The sequence below is a fragment of the Leiobunum rupestre genome, chromosome 4 (genome assembly GCF_980474605.1).
Source record: "Leiobunum rupestre chromosome 4, qqLeiRupe1.1.hap1, whole genome shotgun sequence".
Taxonomy (NCBI): Eukaryota; Metazoa; Arthropoda; class Arachnida; order Opiliones; family Sclerosomatidae; genus Leiobunum; species Leiobunum rupestre.
The window spans coordinates 50814689-50841774 of record NC_143387.1 but is presented as its reverse complement, the minus strand read 5'-3'; the positions used below and the strand labels follow the sequence as shown (position 1 = coordinate 50841774).

At 39.5% G+C, this 27086-nt stretch overlaps 1 protein-coding gene across 2 annotated transcripts; it reads right to left on the bottom strand.

The window, feature by feature from the left end:
• Window positions 1–2685: 2685 nt before the first annotated feature.
• LOC149948145 (uncharacterized) lies at window positions 2686–6206 on the bottom strand. 2 transcript variants are annotated; one of them, XM_090173064.1, is made up of 9 exons: window positions 5943–6206; window positions 5760–5861; window positions 4883–5699; window positions 4630–4677; window positions 3852–4558; window positions 3586–3795; window positions 3158–3386; window positions 3044–3099; window positions 2686–2985 (listed from the first exon to the last, which is right to left on the bottom strand). In XM_090173064.1, exons 1-9 carry the CDS (start codon window positions 6138–6140, stop codon window positions 2689–2691), a joined length of 2664 nt encoding a protein of 887 aa, XP_090029190.1. In that variant the 5' UTR covers window positions 6141–6206; the 3' UTR covers window positions 2686–2688. The 2 variants fall into 2 exon arrangements, with proteins under 2 accessions (XP_090029190.1, XP_090029191.1); XM_090173065.1 differs by having other exon boundaries at window positions 3044–3096.
• Window positions 6207–27086: the final 20880 nt, after the last annotated feature.

Genomic DNA, 27086 nt, shown 5'->3' with positions numbered 1-27086 from the left:
ATAAACCGGAGCTGAAACGGACGGAAATAACGGACGAGAAACAAAGCGGACCGGAAACGGAGGGAAATAACGGACGAGAAACAAAACGGACCGGAAACTGACGGAAATAATAGGCGAGAAACTAAACGGACCAGAAACGGACGGAAATAATAGGCGAGAAACTAAACGGACCGGAAACGGACGGAAACAACGGACGAGAAACAAAGCGGACCGGATACGGATATATGTACCATGACGGGAAACAAAACGGAGCGGAAACGGTATGGTATTTTCGCTGCTCTGCAGCTCTCTAATCCCGCCTGGGGAGCTGACCCCGCATAATCTCGCGAGAGCCCGGATTAGGCTTCGCTTCCCTGAGCGCGTAGGAGGTGGCGCGGGTCCGCCAGGAATCCCACCAAGCACTGGTAACCACTTTACTACACGCGGATTTCAATTCGGAGAGCGTAGTCGGGAGGAAAAAGTCCACCTTGGAGGGATGCGGAAGACTCGTGACGTCCGCGAGACCGTCCGCCGTTTCATTGCCCGCTACGCCGACGTGAGCCGGACACCACAAAAGAGTCACTGAGTAGGAGTACCCGTCGCATAAGTCATGAATAGCGGTGATAACCGGATCATTTGAACGCGAATGTAACATCATAAGCGCGCTTTTGGAGTCGGAGCAGAGGACTATTGAACTTTCAAGATGAGCGGAAGCGTATGAAAGTGCCAATTGAATGGCCAACAGCTCTATCCTGTTTATGGGATGGCCGGGATCCACCAGAGACCGAGCACCAACCACGAGAGAAGGAATGGCGAAGGCGGCACCCCCGACTCCCGAGTCCGGGGCGAGAGACCCGTCAGTGTAAATAACCGTCGCGTCTTTGGCGTAGATGTCGAGCGTCACGAGGAACAACTGTCGTAGCGCGTCCGAGCAGAGGTCACCTTTGCGAGTAGTTAGCCTCCTTGGCGGAACCACGCTACGGCCTCTCATTGGCTGAAGGTTCAAAGCGAACTGGCGTCAAGCTCGGCCGTAGGCGGCAGCATTCTAGTTACCTATGAGATTTCTATGTGGACAACCCTGTCCGCACAAAAGGGTTCATAACAGCCGAAATGAAGATTGACTGTATCCGTTGGAGAGAGAAAAGTTTCTTGAAGCGCGATAATAGTGGGGTGTAAGTCACCGAGAAGGTCAATGAGATCCGGTAATCGAGAACGAAAGCCGTTGACATTCCACTGGAGGACGAAGCGGTTGACCAGCGAGGGTCTCCACCACAATTAGTGGTTTTCTAGGATTAATAGAACGGCAAATGTGGGAGTAAAGCGCCTTAGCAATTAAACGTGCCTCGTACTTGTATTTGGCAGAACGAATGTGCCTGGCTAAAGCATTGCAATGACTCGCAAAGTTATGCCATGCCTCAACCTTGCCTCAACAGTTGGGTAACCCTATAGGCTCGAAATGTGACCCGCTTAGCCCGAATTAGCCCACAGTCTCACTACTCCACCAGGGCGCTCTACGTAAGCCGGAACGTTTGGAGGGCTTATGGATTCTCAAGGGAACACACACTACGAGCCTCAAACACGAAAGCAAAGAAAATGTCGACTATGGCACCGAGAGAGGGATCATTCCTGGGTCTTAAGCGCCGCACGGAAAAGCTCGTAGTCACCACGATTGTATAAAAAACGGTCTCAAGGGGTACATGTTACGGGGGCAGAGAAGTTTCTAGTCAAGGAAAACGAGATGGCATCGTGGTCCCCATTCCCAAGAGGCACGAGATTAGCGAGGCTATGCACAGCGTCCCAATCGAATGTGAAGATTAAGTTTAATAGCGACGAATTAGTCGCACCCCGCTGACGGGTATTATTTAAGCCATGATTCCGCTTTCCAAGCGGGATTGGCTGCACTGGGGACACAGTTTTTTCAACCAAAAGTGAAATGGTTTGGTTCACTGATGGCTCCAAAACTCACTCTGGAGTTGGAGCTTAGGCGTCTATGCCACTGTCTTCCATGTATAAATTTCTACAATTTATTTCGCGTAGAATTTTGTCTTAAGATGAAGCATAAATATTTTCGGAAAGCTCGGCACAACTTCTCAATTTGTTTACAGCTGCTTAGATCTGCTCTCCTAACTCGGCATGGAGGGTGCAGAGGCTAGGGTTTAATTAGAATTGGAGAACAAGAAACAGGCCAAGGAGTTTATCTTTAGTCCCTCTAAGATGTGAGCTACTGAGTTATTCTCGCTCTCTAAAAGCGGTAATTGGCCTACTTTTAGGGCATTGTCAACTAAACAGTCATCTTAATCTGATTGGTATCAGATATATGATCCCATGTGCAGGGCTTGCTTTTTGAGGAGAAGACAACCACTTGGCAGTGATTACTACACTGCTTAGAGGTTTGAGCATCTTGATATGCATAGGTTGGAAATGCAAGAACTTTCCATCATCTCAGAAAAGCAAATTCTTCACTTTGCTTCCGTCATAGGGCTTTTTAAAGTTTAATGGCTGGGGCAGCACAATGGATCTCGGGTCAAAGTGCATGGTTAAGCTTGATCACCCAACCCTCAATAATAATAACAGTGTGTCACTGTGTGCTCTTACTACAGTATTAGAAGGTACATTTATCAAATGTGATTTAATATGTGATATTTAAGTCTGAATTAATGTAATAAATGGTTCCTATTTTATTAAACAAAATTATTTATTTTTTCAATTTTAGACTGTTTTAGAATTAGATAAAGCATCCTTTACACACAAAGGCACCTCTCTGTACCTTCGACCACTATGATGACTTTTTACATCCTTTATATTACAAGCAGTTTTTTGCATGACATTGTAGTTCGTGCTAGAAAGTTTTCCACCAGCATGTTGTTTATATTGCGAAAACAACGTTCCTATTGCACTACTGTTAATTCTAACTGGACATAGGTAATAGTCTTTTGGATAACTTTCAAAAAATTCCTTAACTAGTCCCTCCATGCCAAAAACCATCACTCGCAATAATGCCCATGTCTGAAATTGAAGTTTTAATAAGATAAACTACAGTAATTATAATTCTTATACATTTTACCTGCCAAGAGAGAAATTTTCTTTGCAAAGTAGTTGGTTTAAATTGTGGGTCTGCTACTTAAAAATATGCAAATTTAATTTAGTTGAAACTGTAATGATAAATTTCATTACTTACACATGAGACCCTTAAGCCAGTTTATGAAAAAGTCAAATCCCAGGCGAATATTAGACAAGACAGTGCAATTTGGTGTTTCTATCTTTACTGAAGAAAGCATCCCAGTTTCAAATAGGCTATTGCAAGCTTTCAGGAAGTTGTACGTTGCCATTACATTTTTGTGATCATCAGGCAAAGGAGAGTCTTTTGGGTTTGCATATTCATATAAAGCATACAGAACATCATTTTGCTAAAACATAAATTACTGGTAAACTTAAATGAATCTCCACTTCCAATCAATATATCATAAGTGACGTCCTATTCTCCTAGGAGGATAGTACATCATAATGGCCCACACTATCTACTGTTTCACAAATAAATCATAATATTGCTAAGGCTTTACTTATTACATATGTTACTTTTATTTAACAAAACAAATATTACTATACTTGTAAACATTTTGCTGGAAAAAAATTAAGCTTCATCAACTGGTCACGATTTACACAGCTTTTTAACAACTTTGGCACAGGACTAAGAACACCATCCTCTCTTGATTTAAGTTCAATAATTTGTTGCCATCCAAATATTATTCCATCGATAGTGAACTCTTTCAACCTATCTTCATGGGAAGAGTAGAGAGAGTTGATGAGGCTCTTGAGCTTAGGAGGAAAGTTTATTTTAATTATGCAACTAAATTAATAAATTATATAATTACCTCATGCGATGGACAAATTATCCAGTAGATGTTTCTCTTCAAATTGAAAGGATTCTCAAACCAGGGATCAAAAGAAACATTTGTCTCCTCTGGATCATCCCTCTCGGCGAAGCTTAAATTACAATTTTTGCTAGTAGTCAACTTTATCAAGGATAGATTGGCAGCTGCTCCATCACTGACTAATGCAGATATGTTAAAAGCACAATACTGAAATGCCTTCATTACCTCAAATAGGCAATTAAAAACAAACTGCGTGTCTGCAGTGCTAAAAGTGCAGAAGTAGGGCCCAATAATATCATAGTTTGAGGTCAAATCACGCCACAAAAACTGCAACATATAGTTGGCTTTTGTAATGCTTTTCTCATCTGATACTTCTTGATACAAATCTTCTAAATACTTGTATTCTTCAATAGGCATTGACAATCCTACTAACTTATGATTTTTACTGTTCCAAATTACTTTCGCTGCAACTCGAACCTCATCAAAAATCAATATTCCATCTGCTCTCGGTTTTAGATAACCCAAAGTTACCTCCTCTTTTGCAAACTTATCATACATTTCCTTTTGTTCCTTTAAATACGCCATGTTTATCCCTGGTTCATCTAAATGTTTCGAAGTCCGAATTGATTTCCAACTTGGAAGGGCTAAAATTTTAAAGCTGCCAAGAGCTTCATACACAGCCCTACTTCTAGACGCAACTGCTAATGCTAAAATAAAGAGAATATGATAAATTGTTAATAAATAAAATTAAACCTATAAAGCTAAAAATTTAATTCACCTATTCTATATGTGACAACACTCCATCGATTTCCATTGCTTCCAAACACTGAAATTTTCATTCCTTACAGTATGTTTAAAAATTAAATATATTTAAGGACAACAAAAGTAATGTCAGGAAAACGATGTTGCAGAATTTGCTCAAACTACCTTGCAATGCTGAAGTTCATAGCTTTAGATCCTATGTTTGATCATATTTGGGCACGTAGTTTTTTCATCACTACTTTGGTTGTCCTTTCAGTACAAAGCTTTACCATTTTTATCTTGATCCTTTTCAAGATTTTCTTTTTCAGATTGTAAATAAGTCGCACAGTCACTATACCAAATTTCTCTTAATCGTTTGCGGTGTTCTATGGTACTTAAGTTTGCTGAAGGATCTTCAATGTTCAATGCTTGGTCAAGTTCGCCGGAAAAGTGCTCATTAATTTTCGATGTAATTGCTTTCATTTCTTCATGGTGTTTTCCTCCTAACATTAGAGTTAGAGCTTCTAGCTTAGCTTTTAATTTTGAGTTCTTGATTTTCAGATACTTATCTCTACACAGTGATTTTTTTTTCTTCTGACGAATATTTCTTGGGGAAATAAAACTGCTATTACACGTTGCTGATGGAGCAATTTTTCTTTTCCGATACTCTGGTTTTAAAGATTCTTCCCTGTGCTTTACACTGTTACATATATACTGTGCTAAATTTTTGCACGCAGTACACACATTTTTATCAGGAGCGTTTGATGGCGTTCTAAACCATACTGGGCAATCTGAAGAAACATAATGTTCTTTGGGATAGGTGTGCTTTACAAGACGTTTTGGGAGAAATGCTAACTTAGGAATGATTTCAATAGATTCACTACCAAGCCCCATGCATACAGTGGTATTCTCATGACTAAAATCACTGAGGAGCTGAATGATAAGCTCCTTATTTAGTTCTCCATCAATTAACACATCAATTTCCCAAACTAAGCCCTTAAAAATAACATGGAACTGCAAAAATCCTTCAGGAGTCAAAATGAATCTGCAAGGTTCACACCCACATTGTTCTTCATACATTCCTTTCCTTACAACCTCTAAAAACACCTGTCAAAGAAATTTTCTTAAGTACATACAGTGATGGTTAATTCATTTTTGAAATATTACTTTGTTCGGCGATTCTTTTTCAGTACACAATAATTCAGTGTTAGAAGAAACTATGCTTTTAAATTCTTTTCCAAATTTTTGGTAAAATTTTTCTGACTCTGTCTAAACAGTGAAAGCATTTAAATTAAATATGTTACAATTGCGTCATTAAAACCAATTCAATGTTATAAATAATGATAATACCTGGCTTTCAGTTGTTATTGTATGTGGTATACTGGTAGCCGGTATTTTAGGCCTTTGGCTTTGCACACTCTCATCAAATTCATCAAAACAAGAGTATTTTGAAATTTTATTTGTTTGTGTAGTAACTGTTCTCTTCCGAATAATTTCTTTTACGTACAGGTTACATTGTTGTGACGCATTGATAGTTTGTTTAAACATTATAATTATAATTTAAGACAACACAAGACTAATAGAACATTTTCTTGCTGGCTCCGTTTTCGAATTTCGTTGCAGCGTTGCCAGCCCCCTTTCTAGTCTCTATGGCCTGATCGAATAGAATTATCGTACCAACACCTGAAAATTATCGTATTTCAGTCCTATTTATCGTACGCTTCAAAAATATCTAGAGGTCTGACTAGTCTCTATGGTCTGACTAGCGAGTAGAAAAGGGGGGCGAAATTAAAACAGGGAGCGGTTCTTCTCTCTCTTTAGAGCACAGTCTGATGGCGCGATATTCCATGGCAAAGAAAATCACCGGCAGCGTTGCCATACGTACTGTTATTATGATACCAATAACATAATTTTGCATAATATTAGAAATGGTACTATTTTTTTGAGAGCGTACTATAGTTTAATTGTAAACATATTTCTAAGAATAAACTTCGATACCAAACCTAAGCGTCAAAACGGGTATTTTTCAACAACGTAAATTACAAAAACTCATTCCTACTGAATTATCGTGCGGTCAATATTGTACATTGTAATATCGTACTTCCTACTGAAGTTGCGTACAATTGCCGATATCGTACATCGTACGGCAGGTGAAATTATCGTACAAAACGATAACTATCGTACAGGTTGGCAACACTGTTTCGTTGATTGAATTGGGAGTTTGGGACATAGAGATAGAAAACAAAGAGGGAAGATTACCGCGTTAAGGCACCCCTGTTTTTGACCGCGAAAATTCATCCCCCCCCGCGCATGTATGAAAGCGGAGATGGGCAGAATTTGCAACGCCATGTATCCTTCCTTTGATTACATCAAATGACAGTTGATTTTCAAAAAGGCATAATGTATTTCATTTCACCGCGCGTCGATGGCGCCACGTAATCTGCCCATCTCATGGCTTCCTACATTGGCGAAAAGGGGGTCGGCACGCGCGGTCAACTTCGCCAGATACAATAGTGCCTCTATTTCCTTTCTATCTCTATGAATTGGAAATAGTATCGCTAGAATGACATAGGTGCGTTCGGGAGTCATAGACATAGAAATTAGACTAGCAGGGCCCCCACTCAAATCTTCAATTTTCTTATAGGAAAAATAGGATTATTTTTCTAAAAATATAGGACTTTATAGGACTATTTTTAGAAAATTATAGGATTTTATAGGACTATATATGCTATTTAATGTATTATCTTTATGCATTTAAAAACAAAATCTATATTTAGAGAAATAAATCTTTGATTTTCACTTAAAAAATAAAACTATTTAACCATTTTATCACAAAAATATACTAGTAGCTAACCATGTTAACAATAACAAAAGTGTAGACTAGAATTACTTGGAATAGGAATTTATCCTGTAGCTAAATCTAGCAATTTAACTGAGCGGCTGTATTTGAAATGGGCAAAGTATCAAAATTATAGGATTTTATAGGACTTTTGGGGGATTTTGCTGAAAATATAGGATGTTATAGGACATTTTTCAAAATATAGGATTTTATAGGAATTATAGGACCTCTGGACTAGAAGCACTGCCCTTTCCGCCAATCCCAAGGGAAACAGGCGAGCTAGAAGGCTGACATTATGGTGGAATCGCGATGTACGCGCCATCTGACAAACGCTTTAAACATTGTCGCCATGGCTACGACGCGAATTTCGAAGAGGGAAAAAAAAGGCGATCCACTGCGCATCACGTCGTCATCGTGCGCAGCGGCGGTCTTTTCGTGTTTAAATTTTGCGTCTAAAAGCATATCCGCAAAAATGGTTAAAAACTGCGCTTTTTCACATTGTAAAGAGAGATCTGGGAAAGAAATAAAATTATCATTTCATAAGTGTTAGCGTCAGAAATTCGGCGTCGTGGTCTAGTTCTCCTTAATTAAATTATTAGGCGTATTTAAAGTGATAACTGTTTATTACGGTTAAATAAGTAAAGTATAAAGTACAAAAAGGTTTCATAGGTTAACGCGGCGGCAGGCGTGGCCGTTCGTTACGGAGTCGGGCGAGAGAGAGGGAGAAAAGGGGGCGAGCCCTGGTGAAGGGGTCGCGATCCCAAAAAAAAAGGGAAATTCATAGGGAACGACTCATAATTACGAAAATCACAACTCCGAATACAAAATTCCCATAAATTCCCATATCACCGAATTCCCATTTCTCCGAATTCCCATAACTCCGAATTCCCATTACGTAGAATTCTCATATCTTCGAACCAAAACCCCGAATACAAAATTCCCATAACTTCGCATTCCCATAACTTCGAATTCCCATAACTTTGAATTCCCATAACTTCGAATTCCCATAACTTCGAATTACCTTAACTTTGAATTCCCATAACTTCGAATTCCCATAACTTCGAATTCCCATAACATCGAATTCCCATAACTTCGAAATCCCATAACTTCGAATAGTAGTTTTTTGGGTACGGAAATGCTAATTATTATTCTCAACTCAATGGTGAAGTTTGTTTTCGTTGTAAAGCTCAATTGCGGAAGTGAATAGGAGAAAGCGTGTTGATTTCAAATAAATGATGAAAAAAGGACTATAATTAACGGAAATAATGGAAAGATTCAATAGGCCATATCATAAGTAACATAATAACAGTAAGTGTGACAATTAACGAGATTTACAACGGAACTGATCTTCATAGCTATTGCGCAATCCAGATGTTTTATCAGCACAGAGCCCCCTAGTGTCTAAAACACGCGAGACTTCCGCCTAAGCCAAACTATCTGGTTTCCGATAGATCGGCGGAATATTACACTTAATTGATAAAATAAAAAATAAAATTCGGCGGCACGAGCCCAAATGAAATATGTTTTTTGGCACGCGGGCTTCAAAACAAAGGCAAAGTTCCTCACGACTCCAGAACGCGCTCTCCGTTTTTTTTATTATATTCTTAAAGAAAATTATTCACCAAGGACGGTAACTTCAAGAGAGTATCTTTGTCGCAAAAAGGTTCCGTAAGGAAATTAGAATTAAAGCAATAGAAAGTGTCCTACTTATTGTAGTTATGGCACCTATGGCTATATCTAGTTATATATTTGAAACTCAGGTATTATAAATATCATACGTCTATAATATTATTCAATAAGTATATCACTTTGGAAAATATTTTACTAACGTCTCGTAAGAGCTAATCACAGAGTGACGTCATCATGGTACGAAAATCGCCCGGCTAGACACGATAAGGAGCAGACGCAAAACGTCACCGAAGTCCATTATAAAGTCTCTCGTATCTAGCTCTCAGTAAAAGTTTTGCATGTAAAAGGAAGTGACAGACTTATGTAAAATATTATAAACTTATGTAAATATGTACTGGTGAAATAACATCACCCGAGTTCAACTGATAAATTACCTATACTTGAAAATTATAATTAATGATTATTTGTAATTTAAGATTAAATCTTGTCACATCAGGGCCGTGCCGAGCTTTCGTGGGGCTTCGATTTGCACTCCCCCCCCCCCTTGAACTTTTCCCGTGGGCACCTTTAGCTTGCGGGCCCCCTAACAGTCCCTCATGGGCCCTTTTCAACGGGACAATGCGGATTTTGCCCCCCCCCACTTTCCCCTTGTCTGCACGGCCCTGTGTCCCATATCAACTCAATCTAATAATCACCCCGATAATCAACCCCGATCATTGCCAATTTATTTGTTGAGAATTTGGAAGACGTTTTATGGACGATATTTTCTTTGTGTGGTCAGGCAATAGACAAAATTTCGACGCTTTTCACCAATCTATTAATAATATTAATTAGAAAATTAAATTTACTTTAGAATTTGAAAACTGTGGTTGATTATCGTTTTTAGATATTAATATTGAGAAAAAACGAAATGGCTTATGTTTAACGATGTACCAAAAGCCAACTCACTCTCACTCTCACTCTCACTCTCACTCTCACTCTCACTCTCACTCTCACTCTCACTCTCACTCTCACTCTCACTCTCTCACACACACGCACACACACACACGCACACACACACACACACACACACACACACACACACACACACACACACACACACACACACACACACACACACACACACACACACACCCACACCCACACACACACCCACACACCCACACACCCACCCACCCCCCACGATAGGTCACTCGTTGAAAGCGATTGGATAAAAAATCCCGAAGCCAAAGCAATACCTCACCAGTGATCCCGATTCTTTGAAGTTTAAAAATAAGCCGCTTGTGGCAAACGGAGCCAAAGCTTTTGACCAGTCAAACGACACCACGTGAATGTCAGTTGGGTTACGCTCATCGAGAAAGGAAGACCACTCGTGGAAAGACTTCAGAAGCTGGTGCGTGCAAGAGCGACCCTTCGAAATCCATACTGCGAGGTAGGTATTAAGGAACTGTCTTCCAAGAACTTATTCAGCTTCTCGTAATCAATCGATTCCAGTAATTTTCCAACGACAGACGTGAGTGATATAGGTCGATAATTTGAAAGATCGTTGCGCTTGCCCGACCCTTTGAAGACCGGCATAACATTAGCAAGCTTCCAACCAGAAGGCAGAGAAGACATCGATAGTGATAACTTAAACATTTTCACCATCGGGTCAATTATGGCAGGAGACATCAATTTAAGAAGCCTAGGATGTAATACCATCCGGCCCACAGGCCGATCCATTCTTCAAACGTTTCAAGGCGTTTTCTCTGGTGTCGAAACGGATGGTAGTCTTAGTTCTCAAAGTGTTGTTAAAATCCCGATACTTCTTCCAATCAAAATCTCTTCCCAACCATTTGGCCTTCCTAAAAAGAGAATTCTTCACGTGGCTCACGTGAACAAGACCAGCCGTAATCCAGGGCGGACGCTTCTTTCCATGAATGGTTATACTCGGAACATTGTCCCTAACTCATGCCCAAAAGAGATCAAGCCAAAGTTCCCAAGTCACATCAATATCACTTGAAGAAAAAACAATGTCCCAAGGAGCGTAGTACAAAGTGCCTGCAAGATCATTTTTAGACCGATCTTTGTAATTGAGAATAGTTCGATGAATTCTCTGAACAAAATACCGAAGGTAAGTTCAGGCTTCCAGCAACCGCAAAGTGATCACAACCTGGTAGGCTGTCTCTAGTGTGAATCTCAGTGAGGAAACGTTCGTCATTTATGAAAACCAAGTCAAGGAAGTTATTTCCGCGTGTGGGATTTGTTATACCGTCTGTTGAAGTCCAAGGCCAAACACAGTATCGCAAAAAATTTGCTCCTGGGCTGTACAAAGGGACGGATTCGACCAGTCAACATGTAGGTTAAAATCTCCCATTAAGATGAAAACATCGTGCGGTGGAAGAGTCTCGTGTAAGAAACCAAGAAGGTCACTTACATCCTAAGGACTGACAAATCTCCGCGAGTTAAATCGGAACATATTTTAAACTTTATTTTTGTTTCTGAAGGTAGTTTTGTTCGAATTTGAGACCCAAACCTTCCCAAACGTGCTTTGGCTCGTATATACAGCCGTAAAAATAATCTTTAGACGAATTTCCGGTTAGGAATCCTCCCACGACAGACCATCATTAATATCATTAACCGACGTCTTTCAGTTTCATAATAATGGTTATTATGTTAGTTATGATATTATATATTAAATAGTATATTTTATTTTTAATAATAAAAATATTTTGGTACGCCCTTAAAGCAAAGAGTGTTTATGTAGTATCAGGGGATTTTAGCGTATTTTACAATTGTTCTCTTTCTGTAAAATGAATAGCATCGCTCTTCGATTAGGAAAGCCCCAAAATTTGTCATAATTTAGAAAAAAGGCTCCGTTGAAAATTCGTAGTTTTTAGGTTTGGCCCGAGGGGAAGTTCACTACCATGATTAAATCTGCACTCTTGGTTGATTAAATCTGATTAAATTTGATGTCTGTAGCTTTGGCTGTATTGAATTTAATCCGATTAAATTTAATGTCTGTAGCTTTGGCTGTATTAAATTAAATCCAATTAAATTTTTAACCTTGATTACTTCTGCACTCTAAGAAGGAGTGAACTGCCCTTCGGTTTGGCCTCCGGTTTGGCCCCGTTGGGCGCATTTCATTTCGCCGTCTAGCTTACCTGCAAAAAGTTCCGATTCCTCGTCTGCTTTTATTTTTTGTTGACGTGCTTCGGTAAAGCTAAATTGTATCCAAAAAATTCCAAATTCGATTTCAAACAACAAAATGAGCAGAAATGTTTAAAAAAATTAAGACTCGATGCAATGAAGTGAATAAACGACTACAGGCCAGCTCTTATTTTCAAGGAGTCGGATTCTACCTAACCTAACGTACATAATCTCAGAATGTTATAGAATTTTAGGAACGTGTGAAAAGTATGGGAGACGTCACACTGATACTACTCTATTTCCCATTTTCTGTATTTCTGCTTGAAATACTTTAACACAGTAATAAATAATCTAAACTACTAACGCCCCCTTTCAAGTGAAAATGGACTGCAATTTCTTGAAAACAATATAATAACTTACGAAAGTTAGTTCCGCCATTTAGATCCCCAGATTTAATTTTCATAAACCATGGTACGGATACTAACAAGGAGAGTACCCGAGGTGTTTTTTCTGATTTTGTTCAAAGTCGGGCTTAATGTAGACCAATATGAAAATTGAATTTTACCAAAATGAAACGGTGCACTATCCATTGGTTTTGCCATGGCAACCGAAAATGTTTTTGACCACTTAATGCTACAAGAAATGATGAAGATATGTTTAAAAACAGGTACAATCGAACATATTTTTACTTAGTTGACATTTGCATCAGGCAATACAACTAAATAGAATGAATGAATAATAATAATAATAAATAATATATCTGAAATTTCTATGGCATTTTTTGGGGCAGTAAAAAATTCAAGTAGAAACGTTTAAAACGAAGATGGCGCGACTAAAGAATATCAATATGACGTCTTGCAACGTCACATATGCTTTTGGTAGTAAACATTAATCGAATACAATGATGTTTAAAAATAAATTATAAATAAATTAAAAAAAGAAAAAAACATTTTCAGAACCTGTTTGAGGATTAAATGTCAATTATCTAATGTAAATTCCGTCATCATCTATTCATTCCAAGGCGCTGCTGTTGGTCTCATTCGATTCAGCACTTACAAGGAGAGTACCCGAGGTGTTTATTGCCGATTTAGTTCAAAATCGGCCGTAATGTAGACCTATATGAGATATGAAATTTCCCAAAAGGAGACGTTGCACTACCCATTCGATTTGCCATGGCAACCGAAAATGTTTTTGACCACTTACAACCAAAATAAGATTTTTTCCTTATTTTACCCAAAAATATTTACAACTTTAACCCAAAAATGTTAAAATTTACCCAAAAATGTTCCAATTTACCTAAACGTGGTCGAAATTACCTATTTCGTGATTTTTTTTTTTTTAATTTTCGTAGGTAAAACCGAAAACATTCCATGCTTTTTAAAATTGAGATTTTTTGTTTAAAGTGGTCAAAACATTTTCAGCTTCCATGGCAAATCGAAAGGGAAGTGCAACGTCTCCTTTTGGGAAATTTCATATCTCAGATAGGTCTACATTATATCAAAGATAATTTAAACTCGTTGTTAAGAAACTGTTTAAAACTATGTGGAATGTTAAAATTAAGAATTAAAAGTTTCAAAACTAAATGTCAAAAAGATAAAAATTAAAGGTTTTCTTAAAAAGTATTTTGTATTTTTAAACTTGTCTTTCTGTCGTTAATGATGTATTCGTAAACGTTTTCAAGTTCGACAAGCCCTTGTAATGGCTGCCAGATGAGACCCGGGACCCCCGCATTGTTCGCGGATGCTCCTTTTCTAGAAGGCCCAAGACACGTGTTAAGTGTCATCTCTTGGGGGGAGCGGAAAGCAGACGAGCGGGGTTTAAACGGTATCTTTGGCTTTTCGGACGCCAAAGCGTTAACCTTGTAAAAAATAAAAGTCCTCAAAAATAAAGCTATTTTTCTCGGTTTTAAATATACTTTGTTTCACTAGTTATTTCACCAATTCGATCAAACGATAGTTTAGTGGATTGTTTCAGTCCGATTGCTAAAATCAAACGCTCTCCTAAAATTAAAATTGTTACGAGAAGAAATAAACCGAAATTCTTCACTCGTACCCTAGATTCGAATACTAAGAGCTTTCCCATTGACGGTTTTGTTACGAAGCGTTTACCCTTTTCCGGCACGTGACTTCAGAAAAATCGGGCTCCATCGGTTGCGGTAAGGCGCAAACCATGGAGCGAATTTTTTCTGAGTTCCAGCGGGAAGTGGGTAAACGCTATCGTACACGCGCGAGAGAGTGATTTCGAATCTAGGGTACGAGTTTAAATTATCTTTGATTATATACGCCCGACTTTGAACAAAATCGGCAATTAACACATCGGGGACTCTCCTTGTAAGTACCCAGTTTGTACCCTTATTAGAGCCTCTTATATTGGGATAATTACTTAGGTGGGGAATGAACTAGTGGCGACATGGAACCTAATCATCGCCGATTAAGTTCTATTTCGTCGTTAGTTCAATTCGCCACGTAATTATTCTAATTGTACTGCTCTAGCTTGTACCAAAATATTTTTATTGTTAAAAACTTGTTATTAAAATAAGCTGATTACCACTCAACTGAAAAAAATATATGATTTAATATAATATCATAATTAACATAATAATCATAAGTATCACTGAACGACGTCGGTTAATGATATTAATGATGATCTGTCGCGGGGTGATTGCGTAATCGGTGGATTAGAAACTGCAAATTCGTCGAAAAAATGACACCTACGTATTATGTACCAGCCAAAGCACTTCCTTCAAACACCAGGGTAATGTTTAAAATTTGTCCCGATTTAACTTGCAAAAATCTGTTCGTCCATAGGATGAATGGTAATTGCCGAGACAAACTATCATTAACTAACGTAGCATTGGGAGAATAGGACGTGTCATACTTATAGTTATTATGTATTAATATAAAATTGCAATTATAATTATAAACTAAAATTATGTTACGTTTTTTTAAGGCTAATATAATTCTCAATAATAATATGGTAGATAACTATACTATACGTTCTAAAGTATTACTCGTTATGTTAAAATGTAGCTTTTTTCGCTCGACTTTTTCATAGTTTAGGTTGCCATTTAAAAAAATGGCGATTTTTTTCTTTTCTTTAAACGTGTGATAGACAATAATTCGTAGAAGAGCACTTCATACTATTTAAACAGTGAAATTTTAACAAATTATTTAATTATAGTATGTGGAATTTTGGATTTCAAGAAATTTATCGATTGACCCTGTTTCAATGCATGTTTCCCACCTTCCGGTTTGCCTGTACTATAAAGGTACGATTGTCAGGAGCCACGGCAGTCTGCCCGCGCGATTTTAAAAAGTCGTAGTTTTTAGGGTCTTGATATTGGTGTTTTTTATTTAAAATTATTTATCTACCGCAATTTATATTGTCTTAAGTAACATATTCTACTTACAAAACGTTGACATTTTTTGTAAGAATTTTTTTTTGAAAGCTGTTTTATTCAGTAACCGCGGAAGTACTCCATGACTAGCTCCTCCTAGGCTCCTACGACTAAAGCATAAATAACCCTACATTACCATGCAAAATGGGGGTGCATTTGGCCCTACCTGCCCCCCAATTCCGCGGCTCCTGCTTTTATTTAATTGTGTACTGTAGCTGACATGGATATTGAAAGCTTAATATGCGTTTTTATATTAAAAAATCATTCTTCTGTCCCCTTCTGACAGAGGACGTAAAACACAATGACATCTACATTATAGAATTTGTATTGTAACAATAAAATATGCTACCAAACAATTTTCTTATACTGTAATAAAACATCATATTTAATTACGACCAAAAATTAAAATAAAGGGAAAACTTCAGTCAAGGTTATTTAATTTCAATAATCTTGCTTTAGCCACAAGCGGGCGTGACACGTAGGAGGTTTAACTCTGCATAGTGTAACTAAATACATTTCGGAGAAATGGGACTTCGGTGATATGAGCTTTCGGAGTAAAAGCAAGAATATGTCAATTCGGTGAAAAGGGAATTCGGTGATATGGGAATTCGGAGAAAGGGGAATTCGGTGATATGGGAATTCGGAGAAAGGGGAATTCGGTGATATGGGAATTCGGAGAAATGGGAATTCGGAGAAATGGGAATTCGGAGAAATGGGAATTCGGAGAAACGGGAATTCGAAGATGTGAGGTCACTAAATACATTTCGGAGAAATGGGACTTCGGAGATATGAACTTTCGGAGTAAAAGCAATTCGGAATTATATCAATTCGGAGAAAAGAGAATTCGGTGATATGGGAATTCGGAGAAAGGAGAATTCGGCGTTGTGAGGTCGACCAAATTCATACCATGTCTACACATGCGCTATTGCCATCTCGTGGTGAGGAAAGTTAAAGAGTAATATTTAAGGGGGTGCTAAACGTAGTTGCTTTCACGGCCATCCTAATTAAATTAAACACCCGGTTAATTCGAGAAGTTTGAAAATTCATTATACAAAATTAGAAAATAGTTTGCACGTAAAACAATAAAAATGTTCGAAAGCACAATAAAACAGCCATACAACATCATCAACCATTAAACGTAATCCTGACGGTGCGCGGGCGTTTTTCGTATTCTTGACGGTCGATTTAAAGGGCGTTGAGCACTGTCATCGTCTTCCACTGATTGTTCCTTTTCTGGAAGTGGCACTTTCTGTTCGGAAGTCACTAAATTACCATCTAAGTCAGAATCGGAAGTGTCACTGCCTGAATCGTTATCGACAATGATCCACCTTTTCAGTTTGTCCGCCGGCGCAGTATTTCGGTAGAATTTTTGCGTGCGAGGCGCGTCTGGAAGGTCATCTATGACGTAACGGTCGCTAGCCAACTTCTTCATAACCATGTAGGGTCCTTTGTATTTCGCGGTTCGCCAGTTGCTGGAGCATCTCGTTTTACGACAACTAAGTCGCCCGGTTCGTAGCAGGTGGCTTCGCATCTCTTCGCGTTATAACTCGAACGTTGTTTTTGCTGATCGCTCCTAATCATGTCGATCGCATCGCGACGTCTTGACATAACCGCCTCGTCAAAACTGTCGGTAATCGCATTGCTCACGTAATTTCCGGTTGGACTTTGAGATTCGTAGTTGAAAAGTAGCGCGAAAGGAGTCGTTTGCGTAGCTTTATGACATGTATTATTTAGTCCCCATTGGACCTGTGGTAGATGTATGTCCCAATCTTTTTCGTCTTCGCGGACACACAGCGCGGCGATTGCTGGAGTTATCGTACGGTTAAACCGCTCGACCTGTCCATTTCCTCTTGGCGTTGCGGTGGCGTTAAGCACATGTTCGATGTCGGCTTCTTTACACAGGTTTTCGAAAGACTTACCCGTATAGGAAGTTCCTTGGTCCGTTATTACTCGTCGTGGCGACCCAAAAATTCCGATCATCTCCGTTAGGAATTGTCGAGTAGCGTTCATTCCGGTATTTCGTACCGCTTTAAGAATGGTGAATTTCGTAAATCCATCGACCATTACTATGATATGAGCGTTTCCCTTTAAGCTGGTGATGAATGGTCCTAGATGATCGATGTGTACGGTATGAAATGGCTCTCCAATTTTATCTATGGGGTGAAGCATTACTTGCATTTTACCCGCTGGCTGCTTATGATATAAGCACGGTAAAAAAGAAGCGATGTATCTTCGGACGTATCTTCTCATTCCGGAAAACCAGTACTGAGTTTTCAATTTCGCGAGAGTCTTATCGAGAGCGAAATGTCCGATGTCGTCGTGACATGATTTGACAATTCTCCACCTTGCGCGCTTAGGTACGACCCAGAGTAACTCGGATCCAAGATCGTTGGCGTTGGGATTTTTCTTGAAAAGTCGTCCGTGTCTTAATTCGTAATCCTTTCGTATTTGTGCTTCTTCTTTCGAGATTTTACCCCGTCGCGTTAGTTGTTCTTTGATCATACGTATGCGTTCATCTTCGTGTTGAGCCGTGACGAGCCAATCCTCCGTTGTGACGTTCACGCTGAGGATTTGAATGTCTTGAACGATATCCAGTTCGACCGCTTCATCGACTGGAGCGCGGCTCAACGCGTCAACGTGTGCCATTTTCGTGCCTTCTCGGTGGATGATGTCGAACGTAAAATGCTGTAAGCGCAACCACCACCGTCCTATTCGTGGTATTAAATCTCGCTTGGCTAACGTGTTACGTACGGAGTTGCAGTCCGTGACGACTTCAAACTATCGCGAGGGTTTCCAATTCGTACGAGTGATAGCGTTCTTCGTCGCGCGTTGTCTGTCGGCTCGCGTAGTGAATGGGATGCCATTTCTCGTCTGGTCCTTGTTGAACCAAAATTGCGGCTATGCCCACTTTACTGGCGTCGGTGTGCACTTGGGTCGGTGCATCATGGTGATACAACGCGATGACTGGTCGCTCTCCAAGTTGGTGACGTAATGCGTTGAAAGCGTTGTCTTGCTCGTTAGTCCACTCGAAATTCGCATCTTTCTTTAGCAAGCGCGTCAATGGTTCCGCGACAAGTGCGAATTTTTTTATAAATCGCCGGAAATAACTCGAGAGTCCAATGAATCTCCTGACTTCGTGAATATTGGTTGGAGTCGGAAACAACCGTACGCTTTTCGTTTTTAGCTCGCCAGGTTGAATTCCGTTGGGGTAATTTCGAACCCTAGGTAGTTTATTCGGTCTTGCAGGAAAAAACATTTCTTAAGATTTAAGGTTAAGTTGGCTCTTCGTAAGGCTTCGAGAATTTTCTTGAGGTGTTCCATCCCTTGATCCTCCGTCACGCTCGGAATTAATATATCCTCAAGGTACGCTAACGTGATCGTATATCGTAAGGGGCCCAGTACGGCGTTAATCATTCGCGTGAACACCGCGGGTCCATTTGTGAGTCCAAACGGTAAGGTCTTGAACTCGTAGTGCCCATCGGGAGTGATGAAAGCGGTGCGACTCTGCGAGTCTTCTTCGACTGGAATTTGGTAATAGCCGGACGCTAGGTCTAATCCCGTGAAATACTGATTACCTTGGAGCCGTTCTCTATTTTCATCTCGGCCATATTCGTCCGTCCGAGTTCGCACGCGTTTTCCGCAATACAGTCGCGAAATTCGTTTAATAAGTCGAGAAGTAATCTTTTGGCATTTTCGCTTACGTGTTTTCCGACATTGATCATATCGTCTGAGATCGGTCTTCGTGCAGTCGTTCCGTATCCGCTGATCATTATTCCCGGGGGAACTGGTGCGTGTGTTAGGTTCAACGCCCTTGCTGCGCTCTCCTGAAGTGTGACGCATCGACTTCCCATGTCTACGTAGGATTTGATAGGTAAGCCATTGATAGTTGCTTCTTTGAAATACTTGGCATTCGGGCCTGTGGTTTTCGTATTGTCCTCGACGTGACGTACATTGTGATTTCTGGTCGTGGCGTTCGTCGTTGCGCTTGCCAGATTCGGTGGCCTCTGCTGGGAGGTGTTTTTGCAGTCCTTGGCTTCGTGCCCACTGCGTTGACATTTCGTACACCGTGGTCTCTTCTGAGGTTTCGGACAGTCCTTCGAGACGTGTCCGTAACTATCGCAGTTGAAACATAACTGTTCACCCTTTTCGTTTCTCAGTGGCTTACGTGTTTTCCCCGAGTCGTTGGGAACGTTACGTTTATCTTCGGTGCTTATGTGTCCGTTTCGTGAGCGGTCCTCGCCTTCATGGATTGACATGAAGTCATACGGTCTTCCATCCTCATCACACACCTTAGTAGTTCTTGAGGCGTATCAAAAATTTTCGAGCTCAAAGAGCTAATAAGTTGGTCATCGTGTAATCCAGTGATAAGGTAGTCTATCATGTCTTCATCCGAAAGGCCACAGCGTCTGGCTTTCGCGACCTTGTCGTGGTAGTAGGTTTCTAATTTCTCGTTCGGTTCGCGGATGCGCCTTTCCATTTCACGGTGTAGCCCCTGCACACTTCGCTGCGCCGGAAACCAGTCCCTAATCATTTTCTTCCATTCCGCCCAGGTATAGTCTATCGATTCAAGTCCCTCGTACCACATCTTAGCTACTCCTTGCAACTTCGGTAATGCGTAAAATATAGTCGTTCGTTCGTCCCAACTGAAAGCATGAGCGGTTTCATCTACCTTTCGTAGCCACATGTCTGCGGTTTGGTGGGAAGCCTTGACTGGATCGACATCGGGAAGTGATTGGCCTGCGTCGCCAAAATGACGCTGCCTTGGAGATGTATCTCTTCGTCGTTGGTCATCTCTCTGCCGTTGATCGTTATTCACCATTTGTACTGCTTGAACCGCTTGCTGTACCGCGGTCGTGACTGCCGCTTGAATAGCGCGCTCGAAAAGGTCCATCGGCATTACGCCTACCGGTACCCCGTTCGCGTCGTCGGCGTTATTTCCATTTTCACCGTGTCGTACGTCGTGCGAGTCGTCGCCGTCGTTCGACATTTCGCGTGTCGTTTCGTTTATCGGTCCCGGGTTAATTTGTGGTCGTAAATTCGTTATCTTTAAACCGTTATTCGGTTGAACACAATTCTCAGTCTCACGTGGTATTGTTGCGTAGTCTAATGTCAAAGGCTTAGCGTCCTTTCGTGGTTGCGTGGTAGAATTTAACGTCGTCGGAATATCGTCCTTCCTTTGTTGAATTCTCTGGCTACGTCTAAGTCCGTCGTTGTTCATGAAATTTTAACGTTAATTTCATTAAAGTCTTCTTTGCAGTTAGACCGTCGTATGCGTTGATCGTGGCGTATACAAAAAAAAACGCTCAAACTTCGCCCTCGTGGAGAAACCCCTTTTTGGTCTTTCTAAATCGTTTTCAATCGTAATGTTCCTGTATCCCACTTCTGGGATGTTAGCGTCAGAAATTCGGCGTCGTGGTCTAGTTCTCCTTAATTAAATTATTAGGCGTATTTAAAGTGATAACTGTTTATTACGGTTAAATAAGTAAAGTATAAAGTACAAAAAGGTTTCATAGGTTACCACGGCGGCTGGCGTGGCCGTTCGTTACGGGAGTCGGGCGAGAGAGGGAGAAAAGGGGGCGAGCCCTGGTGAAGGGGTCGCGATCCCAAAAAAAAGGGAAATTCATATCATGTCTACACATGCGCTATTGCCATATCATGGTGAGGAAAGTTAAAGAGTAATATTTAAGGGGGTGCTAAACGTGGTTGCTTTCATAAGTATGTAATATTATAGTAAATATTTTATAATAATCTCGGAACAAGAGATTTTTTTACACTAAGATTTCCTCTGAGAAATGCTAAATTACTAGGAAAATGGGTTTTAGCGGTAAATCGCAAAAATTGGACTCCATCTTCAATTACTTTATATGACTTTGTGTGTAGTAAACATTTTCTGCCGGATGAAATTTACTTTCAAAATGGAAGGCACCATTTGAAAGCAAATTCTGTACCTACACAAGTAAAAATTACCCTATACATTCTGAAATAAAAAACTAACTGAAATATGAATAATTTCTTTATTAAAACAAGAATTTGAAAGAGCTCCCAAAATATCTATTCCAGAACAAAGCATATTTACATCTTCTAGAGTATGGCAATTTATTTATTTTAGTAATTGTTATTTAGTTTCCCTATTTATCAGAGGTTATTTGAGAAAACTTACGGAAAAAGTGAACTACCGGAAACCACTCAATTTGACTTGACTAATACTGATGATAGTTTAAAAGACACCGAAAACAAGATTTTGGAATCTCATGTAGGCATATTTTAAACCACACTGAAATAATTAAAATTTAGTTAAACTGTGATGATTTGTGGTATTTCAGACTTACAATGATTGCGCAAAGTTAACGTGTGACTTTAAGGGTGACACGGTAGATATAGTAGATTCTTGAGATTTTTACGATTTTCCTAAAGCTGTTTAAATAACTTAATATAATGTCAGATAAATAAAAGAAAGTTTTTAATACGTTGCCTACGATCTGTTTTATGTTATTCCAGGTGACCATATTTACTTATTTAGTTTAAATTGTTTCTATGAGATGGCGCGACTATCGCGATTCCACTCTGATGGCAGCATTCTAGCTGGTACGTCCCCGGCCAATCCAATCGTGCTTCTAGTCTAATTTCTATTTCTATGTCGGGAGTCGTGGTTTCGCGAAACATATTCTGAAATTTCAAATCGGCGCACTCAGCCGTCAACTTAACTCTATAATTATACGGGTGGCGCCATCTATCACTTTTATAGTACATTAGTACTATTAATTCCGTTGTATAGTATATAGTTCTCACTGCTAACAGCTGATGGCGCCACCAACAAATGATAGTTCTCAAATTTGGATTTGAGAGTCCAAATTGGGAAGTCGCGGGAAAATACAATGAAAATTGAAAAAATAACAAAAACCAAATAAACCTCAATTACACAAATCTACTGTGTGTTTCAAAAAGGGTGGTATGAGTGAAGACCTACGGTTTCTACAGATTATTTTAAGACGAATATGTTCTATGACATATTTTCGATTTGGGCCGCCGTTTAGAAGTTACGAAACACTTGATGTATGGATGACCCCAAATTTTAACGCTAGTTTTAATGAAATAATCAACGTAAATAAATAGTTTCATTCATGGCTCTCTGCACGCGCTCAAATTAATATTTCGGTGTGGGTCATAGATATAGGAAATGTATATAAAGGTCTAGATAAAATATTTCAAAGGGAGTGAATACGGAGGTGACAGCTAGCAGAAACGCGTAATTTCTGCAGGCTATCCGTATAAGGCGCTATCTATCGGTAAGAAAGCTCGTGCTATCGTCGCGAGAGCCATTGTCTCCGGCTTAAAAACTATACTAAAAGTCACCAACAGATGGTGTCTAAAGACTACGGCCTGCGGAAAGGTCAAGCACTTAGTACTAAAATGCTAAGAGAGCTCGCGCTCTTGGTCACGTGCCTTCCTCGGTGTCTGCTAGGTGTCAATTCCGTATTTTATGTTAGGCTTAGACGCCCCGAAATTTATCTAGACCTATATATACATTTCTTATATCTATGGTGTGAGTAGCGCGCAAACGTAAAGTTTTGAAGACGAATGAAAAATTCACGCGGGGGCTCCCGCTGTTCAAAACAGTTTTCGAAGCGCATGTATAGGAGACTTGAGGGCACATTAATTTTTAAGTTTTATGTGAATTTTAGCTTTAAAAGATGAATAGCCCTCAAGGAAACAATTTCCTTAGGAAGAGCATTCCAATGAGGAATAACTCTGCGAAAAGATGAACTTTTAAGGGTTTCCTTGTTGGAGGTCCTAAGAAAAAGTTTACGGGAGTGACCACGAGTGCCACTATTACCATTCTCAAAAGTAAAATAAGATGGTTTGGGTCACATAAAATTTTAAAGAGCGATGTTAAATCTAGATAAAGTCTACGAGATTGAAGGGGGACCCAATTAAGTTTAGCCAACCGTTCAGCACGAGGTAATTTACGAATGGCATAGGGAACACGGGAAGCACAAGCATGAACATTTTCGATTAACTGAACATCCTGAGACAGATAGGGGCTCCAAATTTGACTAGAAAATTCCAAGAGAGGGTGGACGTAACAGTCAAAGAGGTGACTAAGCATAGCAGGGCTGATTCCTGAAAAATTAGCTTTAATGATGGCAAGGAGGAAAGAGGCACGACCACAAACCTTAGTATTGTGTGTGCGAAAAGAGAGATTATTGGAAACATGAACACCCAGCTCGCGACACTCTAACTCTTTGAATATTACGGTTAAACAGGTAATATGGGGATGGAATTCTCGTATCACATTTCTCTCGTTGGATAGAGAGCACAACTGATTTAGAGTCATTGAAAGTGAGTCCATTGGTTTGAGACCAGAGTTCAAGAGTTTTAAGGTCAGATTGAAGGGTGATGATGTCAGCGAAAGATTTTATCACACGGAACACTTTGAGGTCATCAGCGAAAAGTCGGAGGTCAGATTTGATGTTGTGGGGGATGTCGTTAATGTACAAGACGAACAATAGAGGCCCTAAGACACTCCCCTGGGAAATAAAATTCCCGACACGCACCCGTTCAGCCACGGGAGAACATGAAAATGGCGGCAAGATTGCGGCCGCTACGTTACGTGTTGCCGCCATTTTTCCGAAATTTTCCGCCGAGTTCACGCTAAACTTCTTACAAGGATGCTGAAGCGTTCATCCCTCTTACTTAGCCTCCCTTCCTATCCTCCTTGATAGTAGATAGCAGATTCGATTCGACTGATTTGCCGTGTTCAAATCCATGTTGAAATTCACTGAGAAAAGGATTGGCATGGGAAAGTAACGCAGATCTAATACATTTTTCCAGAACTTTGCAAATAGAAGAGGTAAGGCTAGTTTGAGGCGTCGCGTTTTTCCCCTTTTCCTTTATAGATAGGGGTGATATTAGCCGTGCACCAGTCCTTTGGGAGGTCACCAGTTCGAAGAGAGACTGTAAATAGGTACCTAAGTGGTCGATAATGTGAATTAGCACAGTTTTTAATTGACTATTGGGAATCCCGTCAGGGCACTAGGCACTTTTGGTGTCGAGAGATTTGAGAGCGTGGCGGACGTCACGAAGAGATGGAGTGTAGTTACACTCTCAGAAATAAGGGAATACATTTAGACCCAAAAGGGGGATATTTGATTTCTCCAAAAACGAAACCCTATAAGTGATATTTTTAAACCCTTAAAGTGTTATTTTTAAACCCTTTCTGTTTAAAATTGTATACTAAACTAATTATACTCCTTCAGGGAGCTAGTAATATTCCCTTTATGCACTATTAATATTCTATTTATGTGCTAATATCATTCCCTTTATGCGCTAGTAATATCCCCTTTAAGCGTAAGTAATATCCCCTTTATGCGTGAGTAATATCCCCTTTATGCGCTAGTAATATTCCCTTTTTGCGCTAGTAATATTCCCTTTATGCGCTTTTAATATTCCCTTTTTGCGCTAGTAATATTCCCTTTATGCGCTAGTAATATTCCCTTTTTGCGCTAGTAATATCCCCTTTATGCGCTAGTAATATTCCCTTTATGCGCTTTTAATATTCTATTTATGCGCTAATATCATTCCCTTTATACGCTTATATCATTCCCTTTTTGCGCTAGTAATATCCCCTTTATGCGCTATTAATATTCTATTTGTGCGCTAATATCATTCCCTTTAACCGCTAATATTATTCCCTTTATCCGCTAATATTACTCCCTTTATGTGATAGTAATATCCCCTTTATGTGATAGTAATATTCCCTTTATGTGATAGTAATATCCCCTTTATGCGCTAATATCAATCCCTTTATGCGCTAATATCATTCCCTTTATGCGCTAATATTATTCCCTTTAAGCGTAAGTAATATTCCCTTTATGCGCTATTAATATTACCTTTATGCGCTGGTAATACCCCCCTTAAAGCGTAAGTAATATTCCCTTTCGTATTTTATAGAAAGAGCTATTCAAGTTCAACGAAGCGGGTTATTTAAATATTTTAAGTCGATTTTTCTTTTTATCCCGAATACGATTCTTGCATCTTTGACAGCTTGAGAATCTGGGTCATTTTCATCTTCGTCATCGACGCTTTGGCGCCAATTTTTAAATTTGTTTCTAAGCTTCTTATAAAATATCTTCTAATATGTTTACATAACTTATGAATATACTTAAAAAGGTACCGTCAAAGGGGTTATTATTATAAGCCTAAATTAAAATACGGGTAAAACTTTCGACACACTAAATTCGTCTTCAATGCAGACACATTTGTCTTAAAAATTATTTAGTCTGCGTTGCAGACGATTTCATCTGAAAAACAGACGCTGGAAATTGGTCTTCAACAGTCTATATCACTTTAGGGGGTCGCAGTGGCGCAACCAGGAACTCCGCCCCCCCCCCCGCGTAAAACGACTCGGGGCCCTTTTAAAAAGCACCAATTTTAACCATAAACGTTTGGGGGCCCCCTAGTTCTCGGGGGCGCTATGTACGCCACTGGGGGGTCGAAACTTTTACCAATCTTTTAATAAAGGTCTACAAACTGAAATCTGTTCTTACGTTTCTTGAAACAAAACAATATATGTATTTAAAACTATACACTATTAAACTTACAATGAAAATCGTTTTAAAATATCATGGAACAAAATAGATACTAGTTCAATGATCTTCCCTGGCATAGCTTTGGCAGAAATTTTGGAAAATTCATCTGGATTTTTAAATTCTTCTGCTAAAACAGGCAAAGTATATGCCGCTACAAAGTTCGTTGTTGAACCAGTCCCAGTGTGTCGTTTTCGTTTCTCTACAATCCTAAATATACATATATTTTAGTGAAATGAAAAATGAAATTTTTGGTTTCACTTACAAAGTACTTTTCTCTGACGGCATTGATTTCTCCTGCAGCACTGTATCTACCTGATAAACAGTCTTGATATATAAATGATCTTTATTTTTATTGCTATTATTATTAGTAACATACGTTCTGAAGACTGCTATAAGCTGAACTGACATCAACGTTAATCAGAGAAATTTCAGTTTTGGATTCTTCATTTTGAATATTGGATTTCAATATTTTTACTACTTTCACTTTCATGTAATTTTCAAACAACGTAGATTCATCCACATCGATGTAAGTTTCATAATTCTGATTGAAAACCTGTGTAGGGTAATGGACACTTCTTTTAATATTATGTACATAGAGTAGTACAAAATGACGTCACACAACGTCACCCATGCTTTCTCCCATAGATTTAAAAACTCTACTAAAATGGCGGCCATGTTCAAAGCTGGAGTGCCAAGTGATATTACTCTATACTTCTGAAATATTCCTGCAAATGCCATCTCTGACATCTCACAATATATAGCAATAGATCCGCCACCCCCTCAATTTTCGGCAACAAATCCGGTTGCAAATTTCGGCTTTCCCAAAAATAACCTCACGCGTTCAGGTGAGTCCGCCGAATCACCACTCTCACTGGATTTTCGATGAACGCGATTTTTTTTCTTACTCAAGG

Excerpts from the sequence above, each read along its gene's own strand:
- LOC149948145 (XM_090173064.1), bottom strand. The coding sequence starts at position 6,140 with ATGTTTAAACAAACTATCAATGCGTCACAACAATGTAACCTGTACGTA. Across the intron at positions 3,796-3,851 it reads TAATTTGTCCATCGCATGAG|CTCAAGAGCCTCATCAACTC; the intron begins GTAATTATATAA and ends TTTCCTCCTAAG. Across the intron at positions 2,986-3,043 it reads GAAAATTTCTCTCTTGGCAG|ACATGGGCATTATTGCGAGT; the intron begins GTAAAATGTATA and ends CTTCAATTTCAG.